Below are 18519 nucleotides of genomic sequence, written 5' to 3'. Positions count from 1 at the left end.
TCTGCACTGGTCGTTGCGCTTCGCACTATGTGTGCTTAACCTTATGCGCTACTGCCTGACCCCCAAGATACAAATATTCTTAGAATACATCTCTTATGTAATTCAAGTCAAAGTGCTAAGAAGAAAGAATACATGCTGAAGCAGATAGTGGTAAGGGGGTATCTTAGCTGCAACTTACTCTCAAATGGTCCAGAAGAAAAAATATATGCATACATATTATGTTCTCTAAGTGTGAAATTATTTCAAAATAAAGTAGAAAAGAATGAGAAGAGGAAAGGGTGGTGAAAGACACATGCTAAATCATCTTTTCATCTCCTTTTATTGCAGGAAATAAAATGTGTGCTTCAGAGGCAGGGGACCTCAGAGCACAATAAGGTAGCCAAAGGGGCTGATATGACAAACCACAATGTTGGCCAGGGGCCCCACCATAGTGGAAGGACCAAACCACAAAGATAGCAAGAGGTAGGAGACACCCCCAAGACTCAGTGCAAGCATTTCCATTCGCAGAGAGCTTGGCCATGCACCAACTTGGGTCCCCTTGTAGCTGGCAGAGTCATATTTCAGGTTGCTGAATTCTTCCCAAGTTAATACATAGTCCAAGATTCGGAGATTTTTCCTCTGAACCAAAGACTCAGGTCACAGATAGATCCAAGTCACTCTTTCTGCTCCTTATCTTCAGTGAAACAAGAGGCTGAGTTCTTAAAACAGTACATGGGTATAGCTGGACAGGTGCTGATGCCTGGCTTTGTTCTAAAAGCAGCTAAAAAGGTTTTTGTTTGTTTGTTTTGTTTTTCCTAACACTTCTCTCACCTACCATGCACCCTAACAAAAGGACAGAATAGGGGAAGCAGCCTAGGGGGTGTAGGGCATTAAAAGTTGCTATAAAGCCAAAACCATTTCACAAGAAATAGCATGGGAACACTATTGGATTCAGGTCCTCCCAAAAACCTGCTGGAAGCACAAAGGAAAACACAGAAGCTCTTCCATAGCAAAATCAGCTGTGCCAAAGTTATGGTCCAGAAAGATGAGTCATTTCATGTCCCTGGCAGATGATCATACCCTATGGCATTCTTCAAGCAGTTCCAATTTTCAAGTACAAAAGAGTGTTTGAACAGTTCAGTCACAGAAAAGCTAGCATGAAAGAAATATGGATGATTACAAATTGACAATGTTGTAAAGCCATACATTTATACAGTCAAGAACTGACTGGCTAGAGAGGCTAGGTGCTATGTAGAAGCTTGACTAGAAATCACCCACACTTCCACACACAGGGAGGCAATTCCTTCTTTAGAAATGTCCGTCATCTGACTAGTCATCCCATTTGCAGTTCTCTTCAATGATGGACACTTGGTTTTCAAGAATCAAAGCCTTGACAGCACTGAACAGGAAATGGGAGGTGCAAGGCAAGGAAGAGAAGGTATCAGGGGCTGGAGTTTCTGAAGTGAGCATATATTTTACAGAAGGCTTGGCACATTGAGGCTGGGGTGAGTGCAGGTTTAGTGATTATTCTTTGTTGCCTCCTTTGCTGCAGCAATCAGTGGAGTGAGGCTGGAGAGGGGCTTGGCAATCTTCAGGAACTGATGCTGGAAGAAGAGAAAGAACATGAGGTATGTGACAATTTACCTTCTTTTCTCTCAACAATGATTATGAGATGTTAAGGGCATCCATGTTTGCATAAGGTGCTGCCTGGAGAGCTTCAGTCATCTCTAAATTGAAGAGCACTTTTAAAAGATATTAGAATAGCTTGGAAAACTGACAGTGTCTGCCTGTGGCTAACCATATATCTACCATACATCCCAGCAATTCCACTACTGGCTATATTTTACAGAGAAGCAAATTTGAATATCCATCAAAGACAAGAATACTTATAATAGTCAATAACTGAAAATAACTGCAAAGTCCAAAAGAATGAAAGAATAAATCATTTTATATTTATAATATTACATAGAAAAGTACACAGCAATGAAAGAATAATTGATATACTGGCAACAGGATGAGGCTCACAGACGCTGAATGAAAGAAGACAAAAGAGAGTTCATATTGTAGATGAAAAATGGTGCCAACATAGGAACAACCATGGTAATAGGATAATACTCAGCTGTGGGGTAAGATAACTGAACATGCCCCAATAGCATGCTGTAATACCACAATTCCGGAGTACTGATCTAGAAATCTGTTATACTGATATTCTCAAAAATCCAGTAAGATATAAGAATCAAGTAAGGTATGAAATGGATTGGTCCTTTACCAAGTCACTTTTATTGGGCTGTGCTTTGGTCCATACCCCAACTACTGAAAGCCACTTTGGAGAAAACATCATATGAGAACCACGTTTAGGGGCAGGCAGTGGCATACCTGGTTGAAAGCACATGTTACAATGCACAAGGACCCCAGTTCAAGCCCTTGATTCCCCCTGTAGGGGGCAAGCTTCGCAAGTGGAGAAGCAGTGCTACAGATGTCTCTGTTTCTCCCTTCTACCCTTTCCCTCTCAATTTCTTTCTGTCTCTATAAAAAAAAAAAAAGTACACTTCCGTTACAGAAAACTACTATTGATGCAATTCAGAGCTTCATTACTAAAAAATGGCATAGCTTATATTTACTGGTGAACAAGTTCTGAGTCTTTTTCCCCAACTGAAAGAACTGGCTGTAAACACTGAGGAAAAATAGCATCATTTCTGTTAAGACTTTATTTTGATTTTTTTCTTTCACCCGCTTACATTAGTGAATGGGAAAAGGGAGTTGTCACCCACCTTATAAATACTGTCTTACTGTCTAGGGTTCAGTGTGTTTATTGTTGGTGTGGCTGATGTTGACTATACTGAGCTCACCAGCACTACCAACAAATCAAGTGAATGCCAGGCACGTGCTCACTGTGGATGAGTTTGAATCTTTCAAGATTCAAACAGGAGAACCTTACTATCTCTGTCTGTGAAACTGTCATTTCAAGTAAGCAGTAGTCTGCATGGATCCATAATGTCACTTGTTTTGAAAAATAACTACCCAATGGACAAATTCCCTGTCTTACATGGGGGCATGTCTGTATGTAAGTAAATTCTGGGAGATCACTAAAACCTGATGAATCACTGTTCTCAGTGAGATCATATGAAATGTGTGCTTGTCAGAAATCCATTTTTAGCCTTTAATCCCTGTAAACTGGAGGAATTATACCACTGAACAGTATAGGCAATGTTTCCCGAATATTCTCCAGTACAAATAGGACTTTAGTGTTCATAAAGTAAAGAATTAACTAAATTATCAATAGAATTAAAGAGGGAGACATGAGTCAATCCTAGGTAACTGACATAATTTTATGATATGGATATTACAAGAAAAAAATCTACACACACAAAAGCAAGTAAATGGAAACCAAGATAATATTATGGAGCACACATATACAAATCTAGTTTTTCATTGTTCTTTGAAATATAATACATACAGAAAAATGATTATTAATAAAGAAAAACAGCTCTAAATGCTTCTATGAGTACATTTGTAAAATGAAATTGATCAAATGCCAAAGACATTGGGATGGTGGCAAAAGCATATATGTATTAAAACACTTCCCCCCTCCCTCCACAAAAACTCTGAGTCTTTTTTTTTTTTTCCCCAGGGTTATTGCTGGGCTCGGTGCCTGCACCATGAATCCACTGCTGCTGGAGGCCATTTTTCCCCCTTTTGTTGTCCTTGTTGTTGTAGCCTCATTGTGGTTATTATTATTGCCATTGTTATGTTGTTCGTTGTTGGATAGGACAGAGAGAAATGGACAGAGGAGGGGAAGACAGAGGGGGGAGAGAAAGATAGACACCTGCAAACCTGCTTCACCGCCTGTGAAGTGACTCCCCTGCAGGTGGGGAGCCGGGGGCTCGAACTGGGTTTCTTACACCGGTCCCTGCACTTTGCGCCACATGCGCTTAACCCACTGTGCCACCGCCCGACCCCCAAAAGCTCTGAGTCTTAATGATACAGATGTTTCTTCCATTAGGTAAGAAATAGAAACTATCACACTCACTTTTCCTTCTCTGGCTACAGGAAACTGAGAATCCAAGTTAGATATTTAAAGAAAACTATTTAAGTCTGTTGGGGTTGCAGTTCAGTGGAAGAGCATATGCTTCACATGTTTGAGACACAGAGTTTGATCCCCAAGCAAGAAAAAAAAAAACAACCTCAGAACAGTCAATGATTTGAGTCTCTCCAGGATCATTCTTGTCTCTTTTACTAATCATACTTCATAGGTAGATATATAGAGACACACACCACACACACGCACACACACACACACACATATATACATACATACACACATATTCTCTGTTAGAAGTTGCTTAGACTTGTTTTTGGACAATGATAGGATATAGACAGAGACAAGATATGCAGAAGATATGCCTTCCAACATGTCAGCTTATTTATTTCTGTCCATAGATGTACTTTCACAAGAGAAATAATATAAATAATACCCAGTAGTAGTGGTCAAAAGCACAGACACTTGAGAACCAAACAGACATAGACTGAAACCTTGGCTCCCCCACTTACTGGCTATCTAATCAGTCACTGAATCCTCAGTTTCCTCATCTATAAAAATGGGAATAATCCAGAAGATCCTTATAAAAAATAGATTAAAAAACTATATAAAAAGTACTTAGGGCTCAAAATGGCAAAAATTCAAATTGATGCAAATTTATCTAAACTATATCAGGAAGAAAACTCTAAAGGGCACTATTTTTTAATAAGTTTAAATAATATCTACTGTAGGTGAGCTAAGCATAATATTGCATGTCTCCACTATTTAAGAATTTCAGAACAAACCTCACATGAAAGGCAAAGGATCTTATACTACCCCCTATCTGTAGCAAGGGGATCTTCAGTTCCAAATAACTATAGAATAATGGTTTGCACTTCACAGAACACATCTCTAACAGACCTGCAGTCACTAACTTCATTATAGAGGTACTAAATATGTCTCAGAGGGCAACATTCCATTGAAGGTAAACACCTGAAGCAATTCCATTCACTTTACCCAAGATTTTCTGAATTCCTATTCTGAAGTAGGTGATAATAAGAGGAAACTCAAGTGATGAGTAAAAAACAGGTTATTAGTGGAGGCTGGGTGGTACTACATCCAGTTGAACACACACATTACCATGTGTAAGGACCTGGTTTTGAGCCCCTGCTCCCCACCTGTGGGGGGGGGGGTTAGTGGAACGGGTTTGTAGGTGTCTTTTTCTCTCTTCCTCTCTACCTCACCCTCCCCTCTCAATTTCTCTGTCCTAGCAAATAAAATAGAAAGAGAGAGAGAGAGACAGAGAGAGACAGAGAGAGAACGGGAGCAGTGGATTCATAGTGAAGGCACCGAGTTCCAACAATAACCCTGGAGGCAATAAATAATAATAATAACAGTAAACAAATTATAAGCCAGTGGAAAAGACAAGAACTGTTCATAACTAACATTAATGAAAAGCAGAATGGTAGGTTCTACCCTTTCCTCCCCTGCTCAGTTGCTCTTGGGCTTTATACAGTTGGCCCCCATTATCTATAGGTTCCACACCTGTGGACTCATACAACTACAAACTGAAACTATGTACAATGCAAGATTAGGTTATTAGTGGTTGTGGTGCATCTGTATGGAACAAGTGCATACTTATTTCCTTGTCATTATTCCATCAACAATACAGTATAGCAACTACTTCTGGGATATTTGTATTTTAGCAGGTATTCTAAGTATGCAGGAGTGTGCACATAGATTATATGCAAATACTACATAATTTTATATAGGGAACTTCAGCATTCACAGATTTCAGTGCCCATGGGGGTCCTTGGAACCAATCCTCCACAGATACCAAAGGGTTACTATATAAAAGCAACTGACTGTGTATGCCTATAGGCCAATCTTTCACAATGTTGCATGTGATGCTACTTATTTCCCAGCAGGCAATGTAGTAGAATGCCAATAGTAGTAAGAAAAGCTACCTGAACCGTAAGTGTTAAATATAAATATTATGGCCTGCAATAATATCTTGCAACCATACAACATAATCATGCTTGGATTTCAGGTCTAAGCAGGGAGTAAACCCAGACTCCAGGTTTCCTTATAATCTGGCAGAATCTCACTTTAAACAACAACTGTCATTGCCTCCATCCCATAGGATTCACAATGACAAAACTGGGAGACTTGAAAATACACACTCACTCTACTCTAAACTTATGCCTTCTTATATCCATTACTGAAAATGTATCTTTTGAGCTTATCACATTAAAATGTACCCTGTTTCAAATTTGCATGTCAGAGAGGTCCTTTTCACCAAGACTCGAGCTCTACCAGAATAACTCAAGGCAGAATAAAATAAATGCTAAAAGAGAGTGCCAGGAAAGTTCAACAGGAGCTCAGATAATGACTTTTCAGCTGAGTCTAGAAGAATGTAGAGAGGCAGAGCCTAAGCGAATGATATGATCACAGTTTCAGTGATGAAAGAGGTTCAGAAAGTAGGAATTAAAGGTGAGTATGGAAAACAGTAGGAGAAAAACCTGGCTATGGAATAACTAGCCCCTGGAAGACAAAAATGAGGCACAACAGGCTTAGTAGAGTGAATCCTTGAGTTAAGTGTTTCTCTCTAGAGAGCAAGTTACCTGCAGCAGTTCTTTAGCTGAGCCTCTCTTCTCCACATCCATTTCAAGACATCGGTTCAGAAAGTCTCGGAAGATAGCTGACAGCTTCTCTGGGTTCTGAAGCTCTGGGGTCCCATTGGTGGCAATGAGGTACAAGGCCTGGAAAGACAAACTCTTATCACATTAGGCTCTCACTGGGGTTTTCAACAGGTTCCTACAACTGCTCTCTATAAATATATATTAGAGACTTAGGGGTTGATCATTATTATTAATTACATATCTTCATTATTTACTTAGCCTAAGGAGTTAAGGGTCTGCTCATTTGTTAGGAAAGTCTTTCCTTTTTTTTTTTTTTTTCCCCTCCAGGGTTATTGCTGGGCTCGGTGCCTGCACCATGAATCCACCGCTCCTGGAGGCCATTTTTTTTCCCCCTTTTGTTGCCCTTGTTGTAGCTTCGTTTTGGTTATTATTATTATTGCCCTTGTTGACGCAATTCGTTGTTGGATAGGACAGAGAGAAATGGGAGAGGAGGGGAAGACAGAGAAGGGGAGAGAAAGACAGACACCTGCAGACCTGCTTCACCGCCTGTGAAGTGACTCCCCTGCAGGTGGGGAGCCGGGGGCTCGAACCGGGATCCTTACGCCGGTCCCTGCGCTTTGCGCCACATGCACTTAACCCACTACGCCACCGCCCGACCCCCAAGTCTTTCCTTTTGCCTTCCCCTTAGTCATTAGTCACAGATCTCTTCCAGCAGAATGAGGGGTGACTCCCACATGGTTGTCCCCAACTCCCTAACATAAAGAATCTTATGGGAAAATATAGGGAAAACATAAGAATACTACACTTTTATGAGCACTCAACACTTGGATGCACACAATACTCATCTAAACTCTATCTTTATTGGGTTTAATGACACCAACTCTGGTTAATAGGGCAGGAATCATCACCCCCATTTCACACAGGGTCCAGAAACATCAAGAAATATGACTGGGGTGTCACTGTGAAGGCATGTCCTCCAACTCGAATCTCAGCTGCATTCCCATCATGTCCCTACTGACCATTACTGTCAAGGCCATTCTAAAGTTAAAGATAAGTGGTATCTGGGTTCAGAGGGCAAAACTAGTGCAAAGGGGTAGAAACTACAGAAGGTAAGGGCCAGGTGGTATCATATCTGGTTAAGTGCACACACTACAGTGTGTGAGGATGCAGGTTCAAGCCCCTGGCCCTCACCTATAGGGAGAAATCTTCATGAATGGTGAAGCAGGGCTGCAGGTATCTCTCTGTCTCTCTCCCTCTCTATCTTCCATTCCCCTCTCAATTTCTGGCTATCTCTATCCAATAATATATAAATGTGTGTGTGTGTGTGTGTGTATATAAATTTTTTTAAAAAGAGAGGGGCCAGGTGGTGGCACAAGGACCCAGGTTTGAGCCCCTGGTCCCCACATGCAGGGGGAGAGCTTCACAAGCGGCGAAGCAGGTCTGCAGGTGTCTCTCTCCTTCTCTATATCCCCCACCTCTCTATCTCTGGCTATCTCTATCCAATAAATAAAGGTAGTAATTCTGGCACAACAAAGAAAAGGCTAGAGAAAGCAATAAAGTTCAATGAGAGTAGTGATGAAATAGAATGAGTGGGAGATTGGAATAGATGAGAAAAGCAAAGCAATCAGACTTGTTCTAGAGACTCGGAAAATGACTCAACTAGTAGAGCAACAGATCAGCCTGCTGAGGCTCCTGGTCCGATCCCTTGTTCTATGTGTACCACAGAGGTATTCTGACTTCACAACCTTTCTCTCTTCCTGTCTCATGTAAGACTCTCTTATGTAGTAAGCAAAATAACTCATAAAAAAATTCACATTTGCCCCAAATTACCAAGCTACTTGTATCAGTATTTATAAATATCTTGTGTAACTGATAATTAGTGTAATCTAATGCTCTGTACTTCATACTGAACCACCCCTTCTCATCTACTTAGGAACAGCACTTCTGGGAGTCAGGCAGTAGAGCAGCGGGTTAAGCGCATGTGGTGCGAAGCACAAGGACTGTCGTAAGGATCCCAGTTCAAGCTCCCTGCTCCCCACCTGCAGGGGAGTCACTTCACAGGTAGTGAAGCAGGTCTGCCGCTGTCTATCTTTCTCTCCCTCTCTTTCTTCCCCTCCTCTCTCCATTTCTCTCTGTTCTATGCAACAATGATGACATCAACAACAACAATAATAACTACAACAACAATAAAACAACAAGGTCAACAAAAGGGGGAAAAAAACAGCACTCTTTCAGTTGTTGCTTCTCTTTTGTTCATGATCATTTTCTCCTCTCCACTGGACCATTCTCATCAACACATACATGCTCTATATTAATTTCCTCTTTAAGTACTTTTTCCTCTGCTCCACTTTGAGATGTTGCTCCAGCTGCAGCACCATAGCTGTTGGTATGCCACCTCAGCTTTGTCCCCACTCTGGTGGCCTTATTCCAGTTAGACTCCACTCTGTCCCTATCAAGGTAATCAGTAACCTCCATGTGGGTCAATCCAATATACTCAGTTTTATCTTACACTATAACATAGTGATCATTTGCCTTGAAATACTTTGTTTTCTTGGCTTCCAGAACTCATTTAACTATTTCTCCGCCTACCAGGAAAGTCATGCCACAGTCTATGTTGCTAATTATAAACATTATAGCATAGAGGTTAGTACTCAGATCTTCCTCTCTAGATAAGTACTCTATTATCTTGTCCTAATTTTAAAATAAACTATCTGTCATGTACTGAAAATTCACACTTAACAGCCTTGACCTCTTTCCCTTGAACTCTGGATTCATCTGTCCCAGTCCAGACTTAGATGTCTAATTATTTCAAATTAACACAATCAAAACCAACTCCATTATTTCACTTTATCATCACACTAAATACCAACTGAATGTCCTTTTTTCTTTTAGCAATTTAAGCTTCAAATAGTGTAGTTACTATTGATTCTCCTCTGACATTCAATTCTTTTTGTCAATTCTTTTGTCAGTTCAAGAAAATTCATGAGTTCAACCACTTCTTATTTTATTAATATAGTTCAAGTCAGCATTTTTCTTTTCTTTTTTCTTATTTATTTATTTTTGCCACTAGGGATAAAATAAGCATTTATTTCATTTGAATGCTTGATACTTGAAAAACTCTTGCATTTTTAATTTCATGGCTTGTTACTTTATTTCTTCCAAGTTTCTACTCAAATAATTTGAGAGACATTTCTCCTTTACCCAAAATTAAATAGTGCATTTCTTCTTTTCCCTCCTTACTTCCTCACGCCCATTATTCCAATTTTAAGAAACCATTTTATTGGGGGAAATGATTTACAAGATAGTTGGTGTCACATATGTATGGTTATGCTACTTTTATCTCCATAGAACTCACCATCCATTACTATTGGTTAATATGATTATCACTAGAACAGTTTCTTGCACATAAGAACTCAAATAATAACTGAATAAATACATGACTATTAGTATCCTTTATCTTTATTTTATAATATTCATGTGTTTATTTATTATTGACACCAGTTATTGGGTCTTGGTGACTGCATGGTAAGTCCAACGCTCCCAGTGACCTTTTTTTTTTTCTTTATTGTTTTTGATAGAGATGAAGAAACTGAGAGGTGAGGGGAGATAGGGAAAAAGAAAGATAGCGGAAGTCGGGTGGTAGCGCAGTGGGTTAAGTGCATGTGGCGCGAAGCGCAAGGACTGGTTAAGCATCCCAGTTCGAGCCCCCAGCTCCCCTTTACAGGTGGTGAAGCAGGTCTGTAGGTATCTATCTTTCTCTCCCCGTCTTCCCCTTCTCTCCATTTCTCTCTGTCCTATCCAATAATGATGACATCAATAACAACAATAATAACTACAACAACAACAAAAGGGAAAATAAATAAATAAATAAATATTAAAAAATTAAAAACGAAAGAAAGATAAATACCTGCAGACCTGCCAGTGTCCCTCCAGCAGGTGGGGATAGGGACTCAAAACTGGAACCTGGCACTTGGTAATATGAGTGTTCTACTGGGTGCACTTTTGCCAGGCCTTTAATAGTCTTTATCTTTGAGCGTTTATACTCTAAATTTAACAATACCTACAAGCTTTATTCAGAAAAGAAAGGACCAAGTTGAAATCTACAAAGAAGTGCCTGAGTGTCATGTCCTCAGATTAAACAGGCAGGGGCAGTGGCTCAATGGGTAGAGCAGAAGAGTGAGGGGATGGGTTTGATTTCTAGCACCACAATCCAAAGCAGTCTCTCTTGATAGTGAATAAACTTAAACAAAAAGGTCATCCTAAATATTTTAAATGAGGCTATCAACACTCACTCTGAGAGGGTTTTCATTGAGGTATGGGGGCTCCCCTTCAATCATCTCAATAGCCATGATGCCCAGGGACCAGATGTCAACCTTGGGACCATAGGCCTTCCGTGTCACAACCTCAGGTGCCATCCAGTATGGGGTTCCCACCATGGTGCTCCGTTTGCTCTGCTCAGGGGTGATCTGGGCACAGAATCCAAAATCAGCTAGAAAAAGAAAAGAAAATTAGGTGAATTATTGAATACACCTTCCCTAAGTAATGTACCCCTAGACATCAGGATCCACTTAGCACCTGGTCACTACCAACTCCTTAATTCTCCAAAATGAAGAGTCACATAAGATTTTTCCTTGGTTGAATATTTAAATGAAAAGGGGGAGAGAAGATATCCTCTATAGTATTGTGTAATAAAGAGACTCCACATGTCCCAGGAAATAAAGCCTCTTTGGTGAATCATGTAACTGGTTACTGACTCATTAGAAGATGATCACTCTTACTCACTTAGCTTGACAGAGCCATCCATCCCCAGCAGGATGTTGTCACTCTTGATATCTCTGTGGATGACCTGGTTTGAATGTAGAAATTCCAAAGCCTGCAGACACTATTGGAGATGTGTGGACAGTGGAAGACAAAAAGGATATATAGTATTAACAACAGAGGAAGCAACTACTCCAGCCACTTAGTAATATTATGGTAAACAAAGTGAGTAAAATGACTCACTACAGGGGTCTGGGGAGATAGCACAATAGTTATGTAAAAGGCTCTCAGGCCAGAACTCCCAGGATAATTCTCAACATAGTCATTAAACAAACAAACAAAAAAACTCAAAAAAACCCAACTACAAATCTGTTTCAGAGAAAGGTCTAGAACCTAGTTCTGCCTCCTGGACTAGCTTTCATTTAATATTGTGTTTTCTTATGTCTTTCTTAAAATATACCTCAATAGTTTATTATGACATCCCCATGATAATTCTTTTTTTTTTCAGGGGTTTTCTTTTCTTTTTTATTATTTATTTAAAAAAGGAAACACTGACAAAACCATAGGATAAGAGGGGTACAACTCCACACAATTCCCATCACCAGAACTCCATATCCCATTCCCTCCCTTGATAGCTTTCCTATTCTTTAACCCTCTGGGAGTATGGACCCAAGGTCATTGTGGGATATAGAAGGTTGTTGGTATGCTTCTGGATTCTGCTTGTGAAGCCTTCTGTTTTGATCATCACATTGGGTTCGCTTTGTATTGCTTGCGATGTGTTCTATTTGCATATCCACTGTTGGTCCTCACTCCCCCTGCCTCTGGAACATTGGTTTGGCCCTTGCTCCCCCTGCCTCTGGGACATTTGGTTTAGTCCTCGCTGGTTCATGCTTTTTCCTTCTCCCTGCCCCCTATCGTACATATTTCCTTTGTTCCTGACTCTTCTGCTGGAAGAGAGAGAGGCAGGATAGAATTGTGTTGTGATTAGAAGAGGTTAGTTTTTTGAACTGCATCCCCGCACTTGAATAAAGATTGAACTGCGTTCTCAGCTCAGCCATGAGTCCCTGGTTATCTCTCCCGCCCACGAAGCTAATCCAGCAGAAGGTGGAAGGACTGGCTTCTGTAACTGCTTCCCTACTGAACATGGGTGTTGACAGGTTGATCCATACTCCCAGTCTGCCTCTTTCATTCCCTAGTGGGGTGGGGTTTTGGGGAATCAAAGCTCCAGAACACACTGGTGGTTAACTTTTTCAAAGTTAATCCAATTGCCAAATAATATGATTATAGCAATAACTATCTATTGCCTTCTTAAACCCTAAGACATCAGGAACCTCCCACTTCCTCTATAGAGCCTATATTTCCCAAGTCCTGGGACCTCTGGAGCAGGGCTCACTTTCCTGCATGCTTCTCTCAATTCATACCAAATGATATCGCATCTGCTGATCCCAACGTAATCAATGCAATGAGTACCACCTCAGTATGCTTTACTTCAGACTGTGTCCAGAGATGTTAGGAGTGGAATGTCAACCCTTCACCCTTATTACTTGAGTGAGATAATTCTTTTTAAGTACCGATATTACTATAGTATATTATGGAGGTTTGTATTGAATATATAACAGGTCCTTGAGAAAAGTCTAAGCCAAACTACTGAAGAAAAATGAAAAAGACTTTGTAATACTGAAAAAATGTAGCATCTTAGAAAGAGGAGGCAGGGCTACAGACCAGCAGCAGTTGTGTTTCTCTCCTCTCTTCTCCCAGGTCAACTAGGATTACCAAAGGAGACCACCTGGGACTGCAACAAGACGGGACTAGAACGACTTCAGGAACTCACCAAATCACCAGAGTCAGTGATTAAGTTAAGAAGCCTACATATAGTTTAAAAGCCCTCAGGCTGCCATAACTTATAGAGAAAAAAAGAACAAAAGAGGTTTTTAAGGCACTGTGCTCCAAATCAATGATTAAGATACTATTGAAGCAACTGTCAATTTCCATAACAGTGAACCCTTTAATTACCTTATTTAGACACAAGTCAATCCAGGCAAAAGTGACCAGTAATTTGAAAAGTACTAAGAGAGGGACCTTAATACATACTATATAAAATGGTTAAACCAACAAGAAGAAATATTGGAGAAATGAACCAGGACAAGAGGCCAGATAAAAGCACCCCAAATATTGAAGCACAAAATAATGAGGTCAACATCCAAACACTAGTTAAGGAAATAATCACAGGAGTGAGTAAAGAGTTTGAACAAATTGTCATCAGAAATGCAGAAACAACAAATGAGACTCTGGAAGAAAACACTAATTATCTCAAGGTTATTAGAGAGCCGAAAGCTGAAATAGCTGAGCTAAGAACACAACTAGCTGAACAAGCTAAAACAGTATCAGTACAGGGTAACAAAATAGATGAACTCCAGAAAACAGTAGAGGGGAGAGAGAATAAAATAAATGAGCCCGAAGAAAGAATTAGCAAGATCGAGGATGAATTAGAGACAAGAAAGGAGTAAGAGATCTCAAAAAAGAGATTAAGAGATACCGAAAACAACAAAAAACACTTATGGGATGACTTCAAAAGAAATAATATACACATCATTGGCTTACCGGAGGAAGAATGAAAGGGAGGGGAAGAAAGCATTCTTCAAGACATAATAGCTGAAAACTTCTCTAGTCTAGACAACATAAAGGTTCAAAAAGCCCAGAGGGTCCCAAACAGAATAAACCCAGACTTAAAGACACCTAGACACTTCATATTTAGAATAGAAAGGAATAAGGATAAAGAAAGGATCCTGAAGGCTGCAAGAGAAAAACAAAGGGTCACCTACAGAGGAAAACCCATAAGATTAGCAGCAGACTTCTCGACACAAACACTCCAGGCCAGAAGAGAATGGCAAGATATCTATCGAGTGCTCAATGAGAAAGGCTTTCAACCAAGACTACTGTATCCTGCTAGACTGTCATTCAGACTAGATAAAGGCATAAAAACCTTCTCAGACAAGCAACAGTTGAAAGAATCAGCTATCACCAAGCCTGCCCTGAAAGAAGTTCTGAAAGGTCTCCTATAAACAGTCTGACCAGGGGCAGAGTCAAGATGACAACTTGGAGGCAGCTGCTGGTGTGAGCTCCGACAACAATTGCTGGAAAGGATAGGATACCTGGCCATCAGCAGGACAGTGAATAAGGGGTCCTAAGTGTGACACCAAGGAGGTGACTATAGTTCAATTTGGGTTAGAAAACAGAGAAAAAAGAAAGGAAATTTTTTTATTACTTCTGAAGCACACCCCTCCCCCACCCGATAACAAGACGCAGGGGCTGGAAAGCTGCTATTAGCAGGCTGCTTGCTGAGCTTTTTTCTTTACCAAGATTCCTGACTCACCAGGAGTGTGATTTTTTTTTTTTTTTTTTTTTAACAATTAGCTGTCTTTTCTCAGGCTGCCTGAGCCAATCGGGAGCCTTCCAAGCTGCAGACTGACTGTTTTTTACTCTGCTCTATTTTATTATTACTACTATATATATGTGTGCCCCTTTACCCCCTCCTTCAGGTTGACCAAAATTAACTTTTAGTGTATTTTCCATTGCTAGGTGACCGGGTGTTCTATCCATTGTGAGAGGAACTTGTTTCACTCTACCTACCTCCTCTAGCCACTCTCCCCATTCTCCCTCCTCCTAGCTAATTAAAAAAAGAAAAAAAAGAAACTCCTTTCACTGCTCTTTTTTCTTCTCTTTTCTTTTTTTCCTCATTCTTGTCTTCTTTTCTTCCTTCCTCCTTTTGCTTTCTGAATTCACTGATACTCGTTTGTGAATTATTTGGGGGAAGAAATCTGATTCAGAGCGGACTCTCTTTGTGTGTGTCTCTTTTCTGCTTCCCTTTCTCCTCTAACTACCCCTAGAATTTACAGTGGACAGTAGATTTGCATAATTGTCTATTCTTGATATTCCTTTTTTCCTGTCTCTTCCTTTTTCATCTAGATTTGGTAGCTATTTTTTCCTGGACTGGAGACATTGTTGGACTAGCTGGTATTGGTTAAACTGCTTCAATCCTTACTTCAGTTACTATTAGAATTTCTGAGGGTAGTGATTGCATTTTTCATAAAGGTATTTAGTATAGCATGGCTTGTACTCAAAACACAACAACTGAGGAACAACAGAACAGAAAAATAAAAAACACATTAATAAAAAAATGGTTAAACCAAGAGCAAATAAAACTACTACAATGAATGAAGACAAGAGCCCAGAAGAAACTACAAATCAGCTAGAAGTAAGCATAGATAAGAAAAGTATGCAAGTAATAGTAAACTTAATATTCACAGAAATGAAGACAACTATGGAGGAAAGGACTAGCAGAATTAGGGAAACAACAGATGAGACCCTCAAGGAAAACATAAGCTACCTCGAGGTAATTAGAGAAATGAAAGCTGAAATAACTGAATGGAAGAAAGAAGCTGCGGGAAGGGAAAGCAGACTAACAGAAGCAGAAAACAAATTCAAGAGCATTGAAATCATTCTAAACTTCTTCTCAGAACACAGTGGAATTAAACTAACACTTAACAATCAACGAAAGATTAGTAATAGTCCCAAAATGTGGAAGCTCAATAGTACACTCCTTAACAACTACTGGGTCAAAGAGGAAATTAAGGAAGAAGTCAAAATGTTTCAAGAGCTCAATGAAAATAAAGACACAAGCTATCAAAATATTTGTGGAAAATCTAAGGCAGTTCTGAGAGGGAAGTTCATAGCTATACAAGCACACATTAGGAAATAAGAAAAAGCACAAATAAACAGCCTGATTGCACATCAGAACAGAATGGGAGGCATCACACTCCCAGAACTCAAACTATATTATAGGGCCATTGTCATCAAAACTGCTTGGTACTGGAACATGAGTAGACACACTGACCAGTGGAATAGAATTGAGAGCCCAGAACTAAGCCCAAACAGCTATGGGCATCTAATCTTTGACAAAGGTGTCTATTGTTAAATGGGGAAAGCAGTCTCTTCAACAAATGGTGTTGGATTAAATGGGTTGAAACATGCAGAAGAATGAAACTGAACCAGTACATTTAACCAAACACAAAAGCAAATTCCAAGTGGATGTTGAATTAAATGGGTTGAAACATGCAGAAGAATGAAACTGAACCAGTACATTTAACCAAACACAAAAGCAAATTCCAAGTGGATCAAGGACTTGGATATTAGACCACAAACTATCAGATACTTTGAGGAAAATATTGGCAGAACTCTTTTCCGCATAAATTTTAAAGACATCTTCAATGAAAGGAATCCAATTACAAAGAAGCCTAAGAGAAGCATAAACCTATGGGAGTACATCACATTAAAAAGCTTCTGCACAGCAAAAGAAACCAATAATCAAACCAAGAGACCCCTCAGAGAACGGGAAAAGATCTTTACATGTCATACATCAAACAAGAGGATAATAACCAAAATATATAAAGAGCTTGCCAAACTCAACAATAAGAAAACAACCCCATCCAAAAATGGCGAGAGGACATGGACAGAATATTCACCAAGAAGAGATCCTAAAGGCTGAGAAACACATGAAAAAATGCTCCAAGTCTTTGATTGTCAGAGAAATGCAGATAAAGTCAACAATGAGATACCACTTAACTCCTGTGAGAATGTCATACATCAGAAAAGGTAGCAGCAACAAATACTGGAGAGGTTGCGGGGTCAAAGGAACCCTTCTACACTGCTGGTGGGAATGTAAGTTGGTCCAACCTCTGTGGAGACCAGTCTGGAGAACTCTCAGAAGGCTAGAAATGGACCTACCCTATGATCCTGTAATTCCTCTCCTGGAAATATATCCTAAGCAACCCAACAATTCCATCCAAAAAGATCTATGTACACATATGTTCTTAGCAACACAATTTGTAGTAGCCAAAATCTGGAAGCAACCCAGGTGTCCAACAACAGATGAGTGGCTGAGCAAGTTGTGGTTTATATATACACAATGGAATACTATGCAGCTATTACAAATGATGACTTCACTGTTTTCAGCTGATCTAGGATGGACCTTGAAAAATTCATATTAAGTAAAATAAGTCAGAAAGAGAAGGATGAATATGGTATGATCTCAATCTCAGGCAGAAGTTGAAAAACAAGATCAGAAGAGAAAACACAAGCAGAACCTGAAATGGAATTGGCGTATTGCACCAAAGTAAAAAACTCTAGGGTTTGTGTGTGTGTGGGGGGAGAACACAGGTCCATAAAGGATGACAAAGGACCTAATGGGGGTTGTATTGTTATATGGAAAACTGGCAAATGTTATGCATGTAGAAACTATTGTATTTACTATGGAATGTAAAGAATTAATTCCCCAATAAAGAAATTAAAAAATAGAGATTTTGTAATAACAAAATTAGAGAAGAGTAACAAATAGGACTAGTATTTTGGAAGATTCCATATAAGAAAATATACCAGAAGCAATGAAATTAGGAAGACAATCTTAATATGAGGAAGGGTTAATTTATAATGTTTTGAGTATTACTGAGTTTTATAAACTTAAATATGAAGACCTATCCACTAGACAAGTGAATCTACTGAATCTTAGTTAAGTTCTTTTTTTTTTTAATATTTACTTTCCCTTTTGTTGCTCTTGTATTTTTATAGTTATTATTGTTGTTGTTATTGATGCCATTGTTGTTGGATAGGACAGATAGAAATGGAGATAGGAGGGGAAGACAGAGAGGGGGAGAGAAAGGTAGACATCTGCAGACCTTCACTGCCTGTGAAGCGACTCCCCTGCAGGTGGGGAGCTAGGGGCTCGAACTAGGATCCTTCCGCGGGTCCTTGGGATTTGCGCCACGTGCGCTTAATCTGCTGCGCTACCACCCGACTCCTTTAGTTAAGTTCTACACAGTGGTCTGGATTTAAATAAATATTTATATGTTGTTTGTGAAAAGGTTTTTGTTGTTTAGAAACAGAGGACAAAGAGGCAAAGAGAGAGAGTGAAAGTGAACACAGCACCAAAGTTTCCCTCAGTGCAGTGGAGTCCAGGCATGAACCTGGGTCATAAACATGCTAAAGCAGTGCATTATCCAAGTGAGCTTTGCCAGTCCTGTTTTTGTTTTCTGAAGTAATAGCAATGGTTGAAACTAGTAAAGGTTT

The 18519-nt window shown here is 39.7% G+C and overlaps 1 protein-coding gene across 7 annotated transcripts in view; it reads right to left on the bottom strand.

The window, feature by feature from the left end:
- Window positions 1-300: 300 nt before the first annotated feature.
- The window catches only part of PAK1 (p21 (RAC1) activated kinase 1), a 161395-nt gene continuing 143176 nt past the window's right edge, over window positions 301-18519 (bottom strand). For all 7 annotated transcript variants that reach the window (XM_060176709.1, XM_060176706.1, XM_060176705.1 and 4 more), the window contains exons 12-15: window positions 11422-11521; window positions 10932-11128; window positions 6622-6759; window positions 301-1583 (exon numbers count right to left, since the gene is read on the bottom strand). In XM_060176709.1, the coding sequence (XP_060032692.1) occupies window positions 1497-1583; window positions 6622-6759; window positions 10932-11128; window positions 11422-11521 (522 nt within the window). In that variant the 3' untranslated portion in view covers window positions 301-1496. The remainder of the gene's footprint in view (window positions 1584-6621; window positions 6760-10931; window positions 11129-11421; window positions 11522-18519) is intronic.

Source organism: Erinaceus europaeus, chromosome 17 (genome assembly GCF_950295315.1).
Source record: "Erinaceus europaeus chromosome 17, mEriEur2.1, whole genome shotgun sequence".
Classification (NCBI taxonomy): domain Eukaryota; kingdom Metazoa; phylum Chordata; class Mammalia; order Eulipotyphla; family Erinaceidae; genus Erinaceus; species Erinaceus europaeus.
Note: the sequence above shows the minus strand (reverse complement) of the source record. Positions and strands in the feature narration are given on the sequence as shown.